We start from the raw sequence: 15,123 nt of genomic DNA on the forward strand, positions 1-15,123 counted from the left end.
CCACAGAATTGATTGTGATGGGCAGTTTAAAGAGAGCATCTCTATTACCTAGACCTCCATTACTGGGGCAGCAAAGGACCATGATGGAGTGGTTAGTGTTACTACCTCAGATAAATTTGTTCTCCATTTCAGTTCTTTATGAAGTTTGCATGTCCTCCATTTTCTGTGTGGTTTACTGCTGGGATGTCTGGTTTTCTCTTACATGTCAAAGGTATACTGAAAAGTAAGTTACTGCTACTTTAAATTGCAGGGGTGTGTATGTGTGCGTATATGCCCTGCGATGGACTGGTGTCCTATGCATGGCTGGTTCCATGCCTTACAGAAGTCATTTGTTGGTAGATTCCTTACCAGCTGTGCCACTGAATAGGATGTAAACAGTACCACATATGAATGGATCAACGAATGAGTAATGTTCAAAAGAAAAAGCATGTTTGTACAACAAACTAAAAACTGTCTATAATCAATTTATTTTTCAGCTTATTTTTTCTTCTTCTGTTATTGCCATTCACACTGTTTTAGCCTGTAATACTTACTATGCTGATCCATCTGGTACATTGAGCCCATTGTTTTTTGTACTTGTTCTTTAGTGCTTTCCTTTTATATGAACCCTGCCTTATCTCTCCATGCATTAGGTTGTCTAGAAGTGCTGCTGGTTCGAATGTGTAGAGCATTCAATCCACTTAATAATACCGTGTTCTTTGAAGGAAAGTATGGCAGCATGCAGATGTTCAAAGCCCTTGGTAAGTAGGCCTTAATTTAATTTACCTCTAATTATATAGTTAAATTTAAATTATCTCCTAGACAGGAAGTTGTGTTGTTTCTGCCTCAGTGAGCCACTGTTTAGAGTCCCTTGAAGAATGAAAAGTATTGCTCAAGTCCTGTTGCTTTTTAAGTGTTTCATAGGTGCAGTGATAGACTATTTCAGGAAGACACATTACTTCCGTTTTTATGCTGTCGTATTTTGCTGCCAGCAGCTCTTCTGCTCAGTCTACCTCTTTCTAGATCTACTGTAGTTGATAAAAACAGAACTGTGATTCATAGAATGCCAAAACCTGTTAATGGCACTGAAAAATGTTTGATTATCACTTTCTTTTAGTGATAAAGCCCCACAACATCTGTCATGCAGGGGACTTTCTCCCTGCATCCTAACCCCTTAGTAGTTATTGTTTCCCCAGGTTATGAGTAATAGCAGATACTACTCTGGTTAAAAGGTAGTCTCAGAATTACGTGTCTCTTGCATGTAGTTTGGAAACAAGTGTATTGCTTTCTCTACTGCCCTGTGGTAGCCCTGCCGTCCTCTGATCTTCCATGAGTTACCCATTATTACAGAGTCACAGCATGATGGAACAGTGAGCCCCCAAATGAAGAAGAAACGAGAAATGAGAAGCATCTGATCAGTTGCCACATAAAAATACTCTGGAGCCCGCAGTAGGAAACCAGTACAAAAGTTCATTTGGAGTTGCACAGCAAGGGAAGGAACAGGAAATGGTTTCCCATATGAAAGCTCAAAGGATGACATGGGATGCAGCTTAAGAGAATATTTCACAGGAGTTCTAGAACTTTCTTTAGAATACCCGCAGGAAACGGAGAACAAAGACTGTGCCCTCAGTGTAGAAGAAAATGATCTAAGGGAAGAGTTGCTTGATTTCATAGAGATGGGTAGACATTTTAAAATTGATAGATTACAGAAAGTCAATGACACCCAAAATATTAGAAGTCAGATACATTAAATGAACACAGTAATCAAGACTATTAACAGAAATTCATGTGACATAACAGAAGTAACTAGGATGTATTACTGTGCAGCTAAATTAATAACAGATAAAGTCTTACCACAAAGATACAGGGCAGTACTGGAAAGGAAGGGAAGAAATCAAATGTCGTCTTGGAAGTATCAAATAGAGAAAACTATAAAGCAACTGAGACAAGCAGTGTCACTGTTAGAGTGCAGATGAGGGAACAGATCAGCCAATGTACTTAGGAAGGTAGACATGATAAAAACAATGCATATTATTAGAACAGACCAGGATTGTGCGCTATTGCAATTAATAAACTAAAGATATCAACACAGGCAGAAAAAACTTAGAAGATATGCAGATAAATGTAAAGGAAAAGGACAAAATAAGCAGTTCATTGATGACCCAAAAAAATTCTGTAGAGAATTGGGAAATAAACCAAAAGGAATAAAAACACTACCAAAAAAGAAGGAATAGACACATTATGGAGAAATATCTATGAAGACCCTGTGGACATTATAAAGATGCTGAATGAATAGAAGAAGTAAAAGAAACAGTAAAATGTTGAAATGTACAAGATATGAAATAGGATGAAGTAACAGACAGAGAATTTGAAACAAAATTAAGAAAAGCTCCTAAATGGAAAACCCCAGACCTAGATGCACTACCTAATTTCTAGCTAAAAGTATTAAAATTTTTTCACCAAGATTTAGCACTGAGTAAGAACTACTTATGTGTGCACCCCAAGCAGACACCAACCTGGTTAACAACAGGAAAAGGTATACTCGTTAAGAGTGAACCTACAAGAGATCCTAAAAACTGTAGACCAATAGCTTGCCTTCCAACGATGTATAAACTATACACTGAAATTGATGCCGATAGAGTTTATACCTCGTTTAGAAGAAAACTCAGTCATGTCAGTAGAACAAAAGGGTAAGAAAAGAAAGTCATATGGAACAAAGGATCATATAGTCGTAATGGAAAATTGTAAAAAGGGGAAGAATCTAAGTATGGCATGGATAGAGTACAAAAAACATTTGACAGCATCCCACATTCATTGATAAAGGAGTGCTTATGGATGTATAAGATACACCCTACATTGATCAATTACATTACAGAGACCATGAAACAGTGTCAAACCACTTTGCAGCTAAGCTGTGATAGAGGACAAATTATTATGCCAGGGATAAAAGTCCAAAGGGAGATATTCCAGGGTAACTCTTTGTCACTGTTGCTCTTTTGTCTTGTCCTTAATCAGTTAAGCTGTCTACTTAATAGATTAGGTTATGGTTACAATTTGACTCCCAGAAAAAAAATGTTAAGACTTCTCATCTACTTTTTGTGGATAATTTAAAACTGTACAAATCATCAGATGAGCTGAAAGCACAACTGAAAGTGGTTATAACTTTCACAGATGATATAAAAATGTCATTTGGTTTTGATAAATGTGAAAAAGTAAAATTCAAAGCAGGAAAGCTGCAACACAAAGAAAATATGAGTCTGGGTCAGGAGTGTGATATAAAGGAACTTGAGCAGGTGGGAGTGTATGAATATTTGGGAATTGATGAAGGATTGACAATAAAATGAACAAATGCGAACAAAACTCAGTAAAGAATATTTTAGAAGACTAAAATTAATACTGAAAGTAGGTCTGACCCAATCTGCTCTTCCTGTTCTAACTTACAGTTTAGGGGTGATTGACTGACCCCAAAAGGTATTGGATCAGCTGGACAGGAAAACTAGAAAAATGCTTTATGCTTATCAAACGATACATAAAAATCAGAGTATACCAAGATTATATATTCTTCATTGTGAAAGAGATATAGGCCTCCTCAAAACTGATTACATGTATATAGCTACAATCATGGAACTGCATGTGTGTGTGTGTGTGTGTGTGTGTGTGTGTGTGTATATATATATATATATATATATATATATATATATATATATATGTGTATATATATATACCTGCAGACCTCATCAGTTTCAGATATAGTGAAAGTTTTAAAAGATGAAGAGAGCAAGTCTAAGTTGACTTCCCTGCTTAGTTTAGTAGAAGCATATTGATGTCAGGCAGGAATGGAAACCAAACTGGCAACAGACAAAAGTCAAACAGCAACTGAATGTGCCAAATAACAAAAGACATAATATAAGGAGAAGGATCTGATGAGAAGGTAAGAAATGTGGAAAAGGCATAAAATATAGTTGCAAGTACAGAAAATTCCTTGAAAACCTCCTATCGATCAGGATCTGATACAGGAATGGTTAAGGAGAGGTGAATTTAAACCAAAAGATAAAAGGTTACTATTGGCAGCCTAGGATAGTGGACTACACAAAGTCCATTAAGGATGTGGGAGAAACAGACAAATGCAGGTTCTATAAAACAGAACTGGAAACAGTAGCACATCTTGTTGCTGGGTATGGTACTCTAATGGCAGAGGCCTGTATACTGAAAAACATAATGTGGAAAGACTGTTGCACTGGGGATTTTGCAAACATTATAATATTGAAGTAGCTGAGAAGCATTGGAAACGGGAGATACAAAGCATTATAGAGAATGATAAATCACCCATTACCAACATTTCAAAAAACAGATGCAAGAAAAAGAGATATACTAGTGCATGAAAAAAGACAAAAGTACCATTGATAATTGAAAGTGATTACATTATTGAATACCCAGTGATTACAGTGTCTTACATACAGAGAGACACAAAGTCAGAAAGTACAAGGATTTGCATTGCAAAACAAGGGTTATGTGGAAGAAGGATATCCAGACACTTCCAATAGTAATAGAAGCAATGGGTCTCATAAAAAAGAATTTACAATCTTATTTAGATATGTTACCAGTACGTGTAACTCCATATGAATTGCAGAAGGAGTAAATTCTGGGCACATTCAAGGTGCCGCAAAGAACACTTTTGTCTAACAACAAACGTTGAAACAATGCTAATTTCATGAACTTTAATCATACTTTGACTTAGGAATGCAGTCCATTCCTGTCATGGTATTAGAAACCCAAAAGACTCAGAGAAATCGAACCAGAGTATAAAGAAGGACTGAGGGATGCTTCTGTTTTGTAGTGGTACAAGTGACTTGCTGTGCAATAGTATTCTTTTCCATGAAATGTTGAGGTTAAGGTTGCTAGGTCACATATTTTGTGTGTTGCTTGTGTGTGGATGGCTGTTGTAAATGTAAGGCTTGTATTTGCAGTACTTGCATTTACAAAGCTGTCTTGGTGAACGTGGAATAATGTATTCTGAATTTGAAGTTACAGTATCTCATAGTAGTAGTGCCCATAGTCTAAGGTACATGAACCTCAGAGTTGGTGTTAAAAGAAGTACTAGTAATGCATCCCCCCCACCCTTATGTCAGGGAGCTGCAGAGAGACCACTAGTAAAAACATTTTACTAGAGTTGGAGCAAGTTTTGAAATGCTTTCTTTCTAGCTTGAAACAGAGTTTTTTATTCCATCAGGGATTGTGGTTGCCCTTGTGCATGACTATGTCACCTGCACTCCAAAGTATGGGGAGGCTTTGTGTACGACTGTATCACTCCTGATTCCAGAATGTGAACAGCACCTGCTCATCCAGTCCAAAGTACTATTACAGACATCTGTGGACTCATTACCTCACACTAGATTAACAACTGTGTGCTACTTACCTCACATTTCCCTTATGTACAGTATGTATACCTGCCTTCTTATTGTATTCTTGCCCTCACAAGAGTAGCCAGTTACACACCCACATAGAATTTCATTTGGCCAGTCCAGATCTGGTTGGAGAGGTATTTCAAGGACATCTTCATCTAATCAATTTTGTCCACTGAGAACAATACTTCCCTGTACTGGACATGGTGCATATATTCATTTGTGTTGCTTTCATATTGAGATACCTACCTACCTACTTACTAGTTCTGTGTTGATGTACAAGCTTTTAAGGGGTGTGATAATGCAACAGTCCAACTGCCCCTAGGCAAATGCACAGCATTCTGGGGCATGGTTGTGCCTTCCGATTCCTCTGCCAGCTCTTCCTGGGGCATGCTTGTGCCTCTGATTCCTCTGCCAGCTCTCCCTGGGGCATGCTTGTGCCTTCTGACTCCTCTGTCAGCTCTCCCTGGGGTATGCTTGTGCCTTCTGACTCCTGTGCCAACTCTCCCTAACTTACAGACTCACTGTCAAAGTAGATCCTTATTGTTGTACCCATATGTCCTGTTTGTGTAGTAGCATGGCGGTTCTCCAATAAGGTGCTTAATTTTTAATTCTACCCAGAAGTCGTCATTGTCTTGTGCTTATTACTGACAACTATTTTCAAGTATTGCAAACATTTGATTCCAGGGAAAAGAGAGCTGTACTTCCTCCTGTTTGTCCTGCATTTTTAATGCCGTTTCACATTTACCGTCCACCAAAAAGAAGTGTCATCTCTTGTGGCTGTAGTGAACTGCCCTGTGTAGCATTGCAAGAGAGAGCATCTTGACCTAACAGCCAAACCATGTCTGAAGAGGGGACTGGTTAACTGATGCGGGGCCTGCAGTGTATGGTAGTCATTGAAAGTCAGTTGGCATTTCCAGGTTCTTTTTTTTTGTTTGTTTTGTTTTGAAATGTATTGTGGAGTGTGCTGATTTCAGAGACCAAACAGTAATCTCTGCTGTCCAGCACTCATGTAGGTTAGGCCACAGTCAGTGGACTTTTTTTAGTGTTTAGGTAACTTACAAAAATGTCCTTCTTATTTCTCTCCCTTGCACTAGAAAAGGTAGTTACTCCTGTATCCCTGTTCCCCATTCCCTGCTGGAGTTCCAGCTCCATAGGAGTCAGTTTAAATACAGGCTGCAAAACATGAGGTAATAGCACCATTGATGCACACTGGTAGTTGCTGATGTACTTAAGTATCCCAGGGTTGCTGTTTGCTTGGCTGTTCTGATAGAGTGGTTGTGCATAATGCACGGTGTATTCTGTCCAGTTTATGCAGTACTGCAAAGCACTCTGACTGGATCTTAAGAAACTAGAGAAATAAAGTGATGTTGATCGTGATAGTATTGTTGCTTTATTAAAACGGCATGCACCTGAATTGTAAACTAAATTGTCCATTCCCCCCAGGATGTGATGATTTGATTAGTGCGATATTTGAACTTCAGCGGAGCCTGTGTCGACTACAGCTGTCAGAAGAAGAGATTGCTTTGTTCACCGCCCTTGTTCTGCTTTCTCCAGGTGGGACTGCTTATTTATTTAACTTATATTATAGATATGTGTTTGGTGATCGTTTTGTGATATTGATGGGTTATTCTGCTGGCAGACATTTTTGTTCCTCTGGCATGTTATGGTGCTACATAACATGAAATGGATTTAGGTCAGCCTTGGAGATTGCATGGCAAAGTTGCTAGGCACCTTATAATTTGCCACATCAGTAACCATGGTTTAGGAATGACTGAATTTTTTTTTAAGTTGTCAAGGCCAGATGTAATAGGAATGGTCTGGAAAATAGAAGCATATCAGGTTGTTTGTTGACAGCTGAAGGCCTGTAGATAGAAGAGAATTCTGGGAAGAACATCAGGTATATATTAGTGCCAATGGCTGAACAGATACATACCTGCCTTTGATGCTGGAAAATGAAAAGACTATGGGTTCTTTTCCCAGAGTGGGTATTTGAATTAATTCTGTGTAGTAGCTGGCACAGAGGGTTAAGGCTATTAAGTGTTGACAAGCTGCTTCTTGTAGTCCAGGATTTGCTTCATTCAGACTCAATTATTTATTAATTTATGTATTCAGTCCTCTATCTATTTTGCATTTTTGTCCCTACTGCCTGCCAACCACTGAACTCCATTTTTGTCAGTCAGCCCATTTTTTCCCCATCATTCAGCAAGAGACAGCTGAGACATGTCATCAAGGCAGCAATCAGAGGTAGTTAGATTTTTTTTTCTTCAGATTTTGCTCCTGGTCTTGTCCATACATGCATCTAGTAAGGTGCCAGGAAGGGGTATGCAGTGGACTGACTAAGGAGGATGTCCCTAACTTCAGCAAGAGACATTTCCTCCAAGCAGCCTTGAACCTCCCCTGCAGGACAGGCAGTGGTCTCTCCAGTCTCTGCCAGGGAGATACTCAGTGGTCCTCCATGCACATGTAAGCCCCCTCTGGGAGAGATAAGCAGGCCACACCCTTTCAGTCCTTCCTCTGTCTGCCTAGCTGCTGCAGTGCCAGGGCAGCTAGTTGAACCATGATCACCTGGATCATAGTCATGGATTATTCCCTCTGTATTATGGAGACAGTCTGGCAATTGGGAAATTGGGCTAGGCTCCCCATTGGTCTCCTGGATCATGTGCTTACTAATTATCTATGAACCATTATGCATGATAGTGCCCATTTGTTTTCATGCCCTCTTCTTTTATTTATCCGTTTACAGTGGTATTGAGACTGGAGAAAGAGGAGTGGGAAGAGAGAGATTTTATAGGTTTTGTCCACTTCTACACCTCTTTCTGAAAAGGACTGCTGCTTGAAATGTAGTTCACACTAGGGTATTGTCTTGAAGGTAGGATGGTGCTTTCTCCCTGGCTTTGACATAAAGGAATGTTGTGGGGGAATTTGTCAAGATATAATGAATACTGTTGTGTCTGCCAGAAAAAGAAAAGCAAGTGCAGGATAATCACCCCCCCCCCGAAAAAGTCACGGAAAACTGTGTGTGTTAAAATGGACATTTTGTACAGTTACCTGTTGGTGTTTAACTGAATGCCTTATGCAGAAAGCATTTAGGAGGGAGAGGTAAAGAGAAAGGACACAGTTCAACTTCGGGTCTGGATTTACCCAGAGTTGGTGTTGTTTGATCATGAAGGTGAAGTGTGACTGATCAAACAATGCCAACCGTGGGTAAATCCAGCATTACTCACACTCGGGTGTGGGTTAGCGATATTATACAATGAGATTATTTAAGAAAGAAATTGGTTAACTTTGATAAGTAATGTCTTTGTGTAACTGAGCTGTAGCGTTCCTCCATGTTCTTCCACCTTTGCCGATGTACTGCACTGCATATGGGACTTGCATTCCCATGCTTGCACAATGCATTAGTGCTGCTCAAGAAAAGCAACGAAGAAAAGAGAGTGTCACTCGATATATTTTTTAATTCCTTCCTACCAGGCTTAATGCAAGAAACCTGCACAAAGCTTAACATAATGAGGAGAACAAAGGTCCAAAATTAGGGACAGATTTTATTAGTCTTATAAAGTTAGAAAGTTGCTTGAAGGAGAGGTTTTGTGTTAGTGTATTTCTGAAGGATATGAAGTCGAAACCTCAAATATCTGTCATTATTACTGACTTCAGTTCTCAGTGACTTGCCAGAAAATACTTTTTTTTATGAGGAAAAGACCAAACCTATGAGGCAAAAATATTTTGACATTCTGTGAAGATTCAGGCAGTTCAGACAACATACAACAGTCTGATGAGATTTTAGGAGGGACAGTGAAGAATTACAAGGGAAATCGGGTACATTTCTGTTTCTATAGTTTTGCATAAAGTACCACATTTTTCTTGTATTTTGCTCTGTCCTCTCCAGCATATGCCATTATAAAAGTCTGGGCACTCAATGGTACTTCAGCAGGTGGCCTTTTTTTGTTGGGTATGTACTTGATTTGCAATGGACAGCCATTCAGCCTGCATATTTGTGAATACTAATGAGAAGGCATTGCAAAATGTTTATTATCTGAACACTTACAAAAGAAAATGCCATTTAAACAGTTTAAACAGTTAATATGATCACTTAAATAACTGCAAGTATGCAATGATTTACAAAACATTCTAGCAAAAAAAAAAGAAAACAAATTAGATTGTGATTAAAATAATGTTATAATATTATAAAACAATACAGCACAAATGGTGCAGGTTAATAACTGATGCTGCCACACAGCAACAAATATACTTTAGTCAACAGCCACGTCCAAACATAAAGGAATGCCATAACGTTCTCATCTCCTGATAAAAAATTGAACCACTGCCCTTTCCCAAGTGGAACAAAGGTAAATTTTTATGGCCATAATTAGGTAATAGTAAGACACGCATTCAACCAATCATGCAAAAACAATTACTGCCAACTAATCATGCTTAGGAAACCAAAACTTTTAAAGAACCATAGAAGTTTCCAGTACAGTCTTACTGTCTTAAACTCTCAAAATATATAGCAGGAGTAAGTTGATAAACGTTTCCCATTTCTGCATTCTCTGTTCTTTATTCTTAGCACAGAAGTGATGCCATTCCTCCAGCCAACTTTCACAATGAACTGCAGATCCTTAGATGCTACAGTTAGGGCTAAAAATCATAACCCAGTTCTCATCACTGGTCAGCTTTTCTAATCTGTATTTATTTATATATTTATTGACGTTTCATTACAGGAAATTCCGACTGGGAAGGAATCTGTTTTCAGTGGAGGCCCAGAGAGAAAAGCTCCAAAGTATTACAAAACATTATAAGAACAATAATTTTACAGACTTTAAAAATAATACAAAAACAAGTACAGTTTAAATAATTATACCAAATTAGATATAATATGAAAACATTGTTTAATAATCGATACAAGTTATATCACACTGATTTAATGGTTAGAGAAATTTTAGCCAATTTATAGAGAAATTAAGTTAGTATAATACAAACAGGGACTGCAATATGAAGTGAGAGAAAAGTAGGCTTATGGCATATTTAGAGAGATAAAGGTACAGGACAGAAATTGATAGACATAAGGAAGTAAGTGAAGAAGGGAGAGTAAGGAGATGTAAGGTTTGAATAGGTATTTGTTCCCATTTAGGGATAAAGTTTATCCTGGTGTTGAGCAAAAACAGAGCCAACCTTTGGTTAGGAAGTCTTTCATAGTAGTTTTGAAGGATGGGAGGGAGGGTATTGGCCTGATGGATACAGGTAAGGATTTCCAGGCCCTAGCAACATGGTACAAATACAGACAATGTCCAGCAGATGTGATTGTTTTGTGGACAGACGGGAATTTTTAGCCATTATATCATAATAACCAACTAGGAACATAGCTGTGTAGACTCTTGTTTAATGCTGGATAAGCAGAGTGATTCTGGATAATTCTACAGGTGGTAAGAAGCTGTGTGTATGTTAGTTGATGGGTAGTTCTAACCAGTGTAGGCCTTTTAGTGGTAATCAGTGGTGGGTTATAAAAGGGATATTTACTACAAATTTAACAATTTTGTTATGGTATTGTTCTAGTTTTGACTTTTGTGGTATCTAAATGTTAGTGAGGATGGAAGCACCATAAAGAAATGTGGGGAGGAGGAGGTAAGTAGCAGCAAGTGTAGCTTTAGTTGCGTTCATGAAAACGTTTCTGGCTCTATAAAGTATCCCTAGTTTTTGATGGATTTACTTTATATTGTTTAATGCTAGAAAATTCTGAAGTGACTGATGACTGTACTGGGTTTCCAAAGCAACCACCTGGATGATTAACACATAATGCTACATGCAGGTGTCCCAGGCATAATATTGCATGTTGTAGGGGGATCATCTGCACAAGAGACAGCAGTAAATTCCACAATTTTTATTGTCTCACATCAAATGTGAGATCAAGTTACCTCTTGCAGTTTGTGAGAGTATATGTGCATGTGTGTGCGCACGTGTGTATGTGTCTGTAAACTGATATATAAATAGTTCTACTCTCCCAACATTGCGTAAATTTCCTTCTGATCCTTATATTTAAAAAACTCAATCCTTGTAGGCCTTACATGACAGTCCCACTAGAAAATGGGAGGCAGGAGGATGTAAGACAGTGAGGGACCAAAGGATCAAACAATTTTTAATCCTGCAACTAAACCTTACAACTCTTTTATGCTAGTTTAAATGACTGATATTTAGTATCTTCATGTTTTTACCCAGTAACCATCATATACCTTATCTATACAACAGCTGTCTCTCATACACGTTGCCAGTATTTATTGTATATTTTTAACCATGATTTGAATCCTATGAGGCAGTTAGTCAAGCTCCCACGTGTACAGTCTGTCGTGTACATAGATATCATTATCTCCTCCTAAGACAGTGTTTTTTATTTGCAATTATACAATGATTGGCCATTAATATTTAAAAAAAAAAAAAAAAAAAAGAACATGCTGATTAGTCACCCCAACCAATGTGCCCGTTGTAAATCGAGCATATACCAACAGCAAAAGTCCGGCCACTGAAGTATCACCAAGTGGCCAGACTTTGTCATAGACAAGCATTAGTCTGAAGGAAAGAGTCTGAAACTAAAAAGCGTGTCATTATTTAGTGACCTTGTTCCTCATGAAAATTGTGGTTTTCCAGCAAATCACTGAGGAATGAAGTCACTAAATAATGACAGGCATTTCAGTTTCAGACTTTTGTTTCCTCAGGCAATGCACAATTATTCTCCCTTTTTTATTCATGCTTTGTCCACATTTCTTCAAATAAAAGGTCGAGAGGTACATATGAGAGCAGAGAAGAATGCAAGGAAAATCAGGTATGTTCTGCAAACTAAACAAACATACCTGATTTTCCTTGTATTTTCTCCCTGTCTCTCTTGTACCTCTAAACTGTCCAGAGGTTACATTTTTTTTTTCAAAAAAATAGCAACATAGATCATCCTTTCTCCATTGCTTGCTTTCTAAAGCAGTGATGTACTGGGTAAGCCTCTGAACATAAGTCCCTTATGCATGCAGTACATCATCACAGGGCAAAATCTGGAAACAATGCAGAAGAACACCCAGCTCCATTATACAAAGACATTATTTTAAGAAAAATAAGTGTAATAGCAATAACCCATGGCTAGGTGTGGGTAATGCTGGATTTACCCACAGTTGGCTGGTTGGTCATTTGCACTTCGCTCTTGTGACCAAAACACGCTAACCATGGGTAAATCCAGCATTACCCACACCCAGCCATGGGTTATTGCTGTACTATGTCACTTGCAAGTGATTCCTGTAAACTGAAATTAAGCTTTGTTCTTTAAGTATGCATGCTCAGTTTTTTGTGCAATATACCATTGTACCATTGTGCTTGTTACCCAGATACTGACTGGAATTGTACACTTGAATCAGTACATTACACTGGTTAATAAATGTAATTAATTAAAATAAGTAAATACATGCATACATGCCTATATAGAGAGGTGTGTGTGTGTGTGTGTGTGTGTGTGTGTGTGTGTGTGTGTGTGTGTGTGTGTGTGTGTGTGTGTGTGTGTGTGTGTGAACTCAAACAGGTGACATAGACTATGCTGCAATCAGTACTTCCATTGTATAACACACTCATTCTCTGCTGCTTCCTATTTCTAAATCTCCACATCTTATGCTATGCTTTACCCTCATGTACAAATCTCCATTTCTATTGTATGACATCTCTATTACCTCTGATGTATCGTTTCCAAAACATGTGATGTACTATGTGTCCCATATCATTTTTTTATTAGCTGATTCACTGAGCTTTTAATTCCGGTCTACACCTCAACATTTTTGCAATTTCTAAAATTATAGAATTGCATATTTATAGAATTGTATATTACATTTAAGCTCTACTTGCATTTTCTTTTGTTTATCTTCAATCTCTTGTCCCCTCTGAAAGTGAGAATTTTCCCATTGAGGCCAACCCAGTCAACAAAATGTAAATAAATATAAATATATATATATATATATATAATATATATATATATATATATATATATATATGTTTATATCCAAATATATGTGTGTGTGTGTGTGTGTGTATCTACGTATGTATTCAATAGAGATGATGTCATTGACCATCATAAGTCAGAGAACTGTATTTTTTAATGGAGGCTATAGACTAGGAAAGAGTGCACATTAATGTGTTTTCTGCATGACTGTGTGCCTCCAAGATGAAGCAGGAAGAACAGTAAACACAGGTGCTCTGATGATTCTTGAATAGAAACATACAATCCTTTTGCTATGCAAAGCTTCCTTTATAAATTGGGTATTCAGTGTCAAACTCAATTTGATCTTGCTGGTGATGGGTCAGCTTCATGCTTAGAAGGTCCACTTTGGAGTGCTGACTCAAGGAAGTTAAGTGAGAAAGTTAGGAAGATGAGGAGTGGGAGTTGTTGTGTAGGAAACCTCTCTATTAAATAAACAATACAATTGAGGCTTGACTTGTAGTCACTTTGTGTGGAGTTTACATGTTCTTCCTGTGTCTGTGTGTGTTTTTTTCTTCCCGAGTACTTTGACATCCTCCCTCCCAAAACATACTCTGTTTGACTGGCTACGCTGAATTATCCGTATATATTGCATTTACCCTTGCAGCCTATGTCGTTTCTGAAAGAAGTCTGAGAAGGACCAATTCTCTTAATTGGTTAACAAACAAATACATAAAATAAATACGTGTATGTTAAATGACAGGCACAGATGAAAATGCTGAGAATAAGCAAACAGGACTACATCGAAACACAGGTTGGGAGAAAGGGAAAATGGGGGATTATTGCATGTTTTTACCTGTTAGCTAAAAAATGATAGCAAAAACATTAAATTGTGCTGCACAGTCAGTATGGTAGAATTCTGTTTTACAAGATAAGGGTTTTCCACGAACCTGCAGAGCCAGGCTGGGGTGAGGTAGTTATTTTCATATGTGATATTGTTCTTCCTTTTTGATAGATCGTCCTTGGCTGATGGAGCCCAAGAAGGTGGAGCAACTGCAGGAGAAGGTGTACTTAGCTCTTCAACACCTAACACACGAAAACTGTTCAAGTGAAGATAAGTTATCTAAGGTAAGATGGCACACCCTCCCATTCCTAGTGTTTCTGCAAGTTTTTCATGAGCATCACAGCTGAAGACAGTAGAAGTCTTTCTCTGTGATTTTCTAACAAGGTTATACTTTTTACTTTTGTATTAGGATCCAAGCTCCTTCCCTTCATTTTTCACTAGGTCAGGGCACCAGTGAGTTACCGTGCCTTGAGTATTGCGTCCAACTGTTGATGTAGGTCAAAGCATGAGGACTTGGTGCATGATTTGTATACAGACCAATATAAAAGCCTCAGGAACCTAAATATGTAGCTGTAGAAGGAGAAAAATGAAACATGCAGCCATTTCAAAAATGCAAACAAGGTGGAGGAAAGCATAATTTTCTGGAAAGGGGGGACATCAAAGAATAGATCGACTGTACTGGTGCTCATTGGGTGGAGCATGGGAAGAGTGACACAAAATTACGAATTAAATGTTTGCATTTTCTTAGCAAGTGGAGTTAGAGCAACCAGTAGCTTCAGGTGTCAAAGAGAAGTTTGATGGTTTGTAAATTCAGAGAAGACTGACACTGTCGAAGTTATAAGCATGCCTGTCATTTTGTATATCACTTACGTGCAGACTGCCACTGTTATTAATAAGTTTCAAGCAGTAGTGCCAAGTTATTATTATTCATTTTTTAATTTTGTGCAGTTAAAACTTGA

General features: G+C 38.0%; 1 protein-coding gene across 1 annotated transcript in view; it reads left to right on the forward strand.

Moving 5' to 3' along the window:
- LOC122787328 (nuclear receptor ROR-beta-like) overlaps positions 1 to 15,123 on the forward strand; it is a 236,934-nt gene that overhangs the window by 181,250 nt on the left and 40,561 nt on the right. The window contains exons 7-9 of the mRNA XM_044053974.1: positions 633 to 740; positions 6,828 to 6,938; positions 14,336 to 14,448. Coding sequence (XP_043909909.1) covers positions 633 to 740; positions 6,828 to 6,938; positions 14,336 to 14,448 — 332 coding nt within the window. The remainder of the gene's footprint in view (positions 1 to 632; positions 741 to 6,827; positions 6,939 to 14,335; positions 14,449 to 15,123) is intronic.

This window comes from Protopterus annectens, chromosome 13.part0 (assembly GCF_019279795.1).
Source record: "Protopterus annectens isolate FY-2018-M chromosome 13.part0, PAN1.0, whole genome shotgun sequence".
NCBI classification, from domain to species: Eukaryota; Metazoa; Chordata; order Ceratodontiformes; family Protopteridae; genus Protopterus; species Protopterus annectens.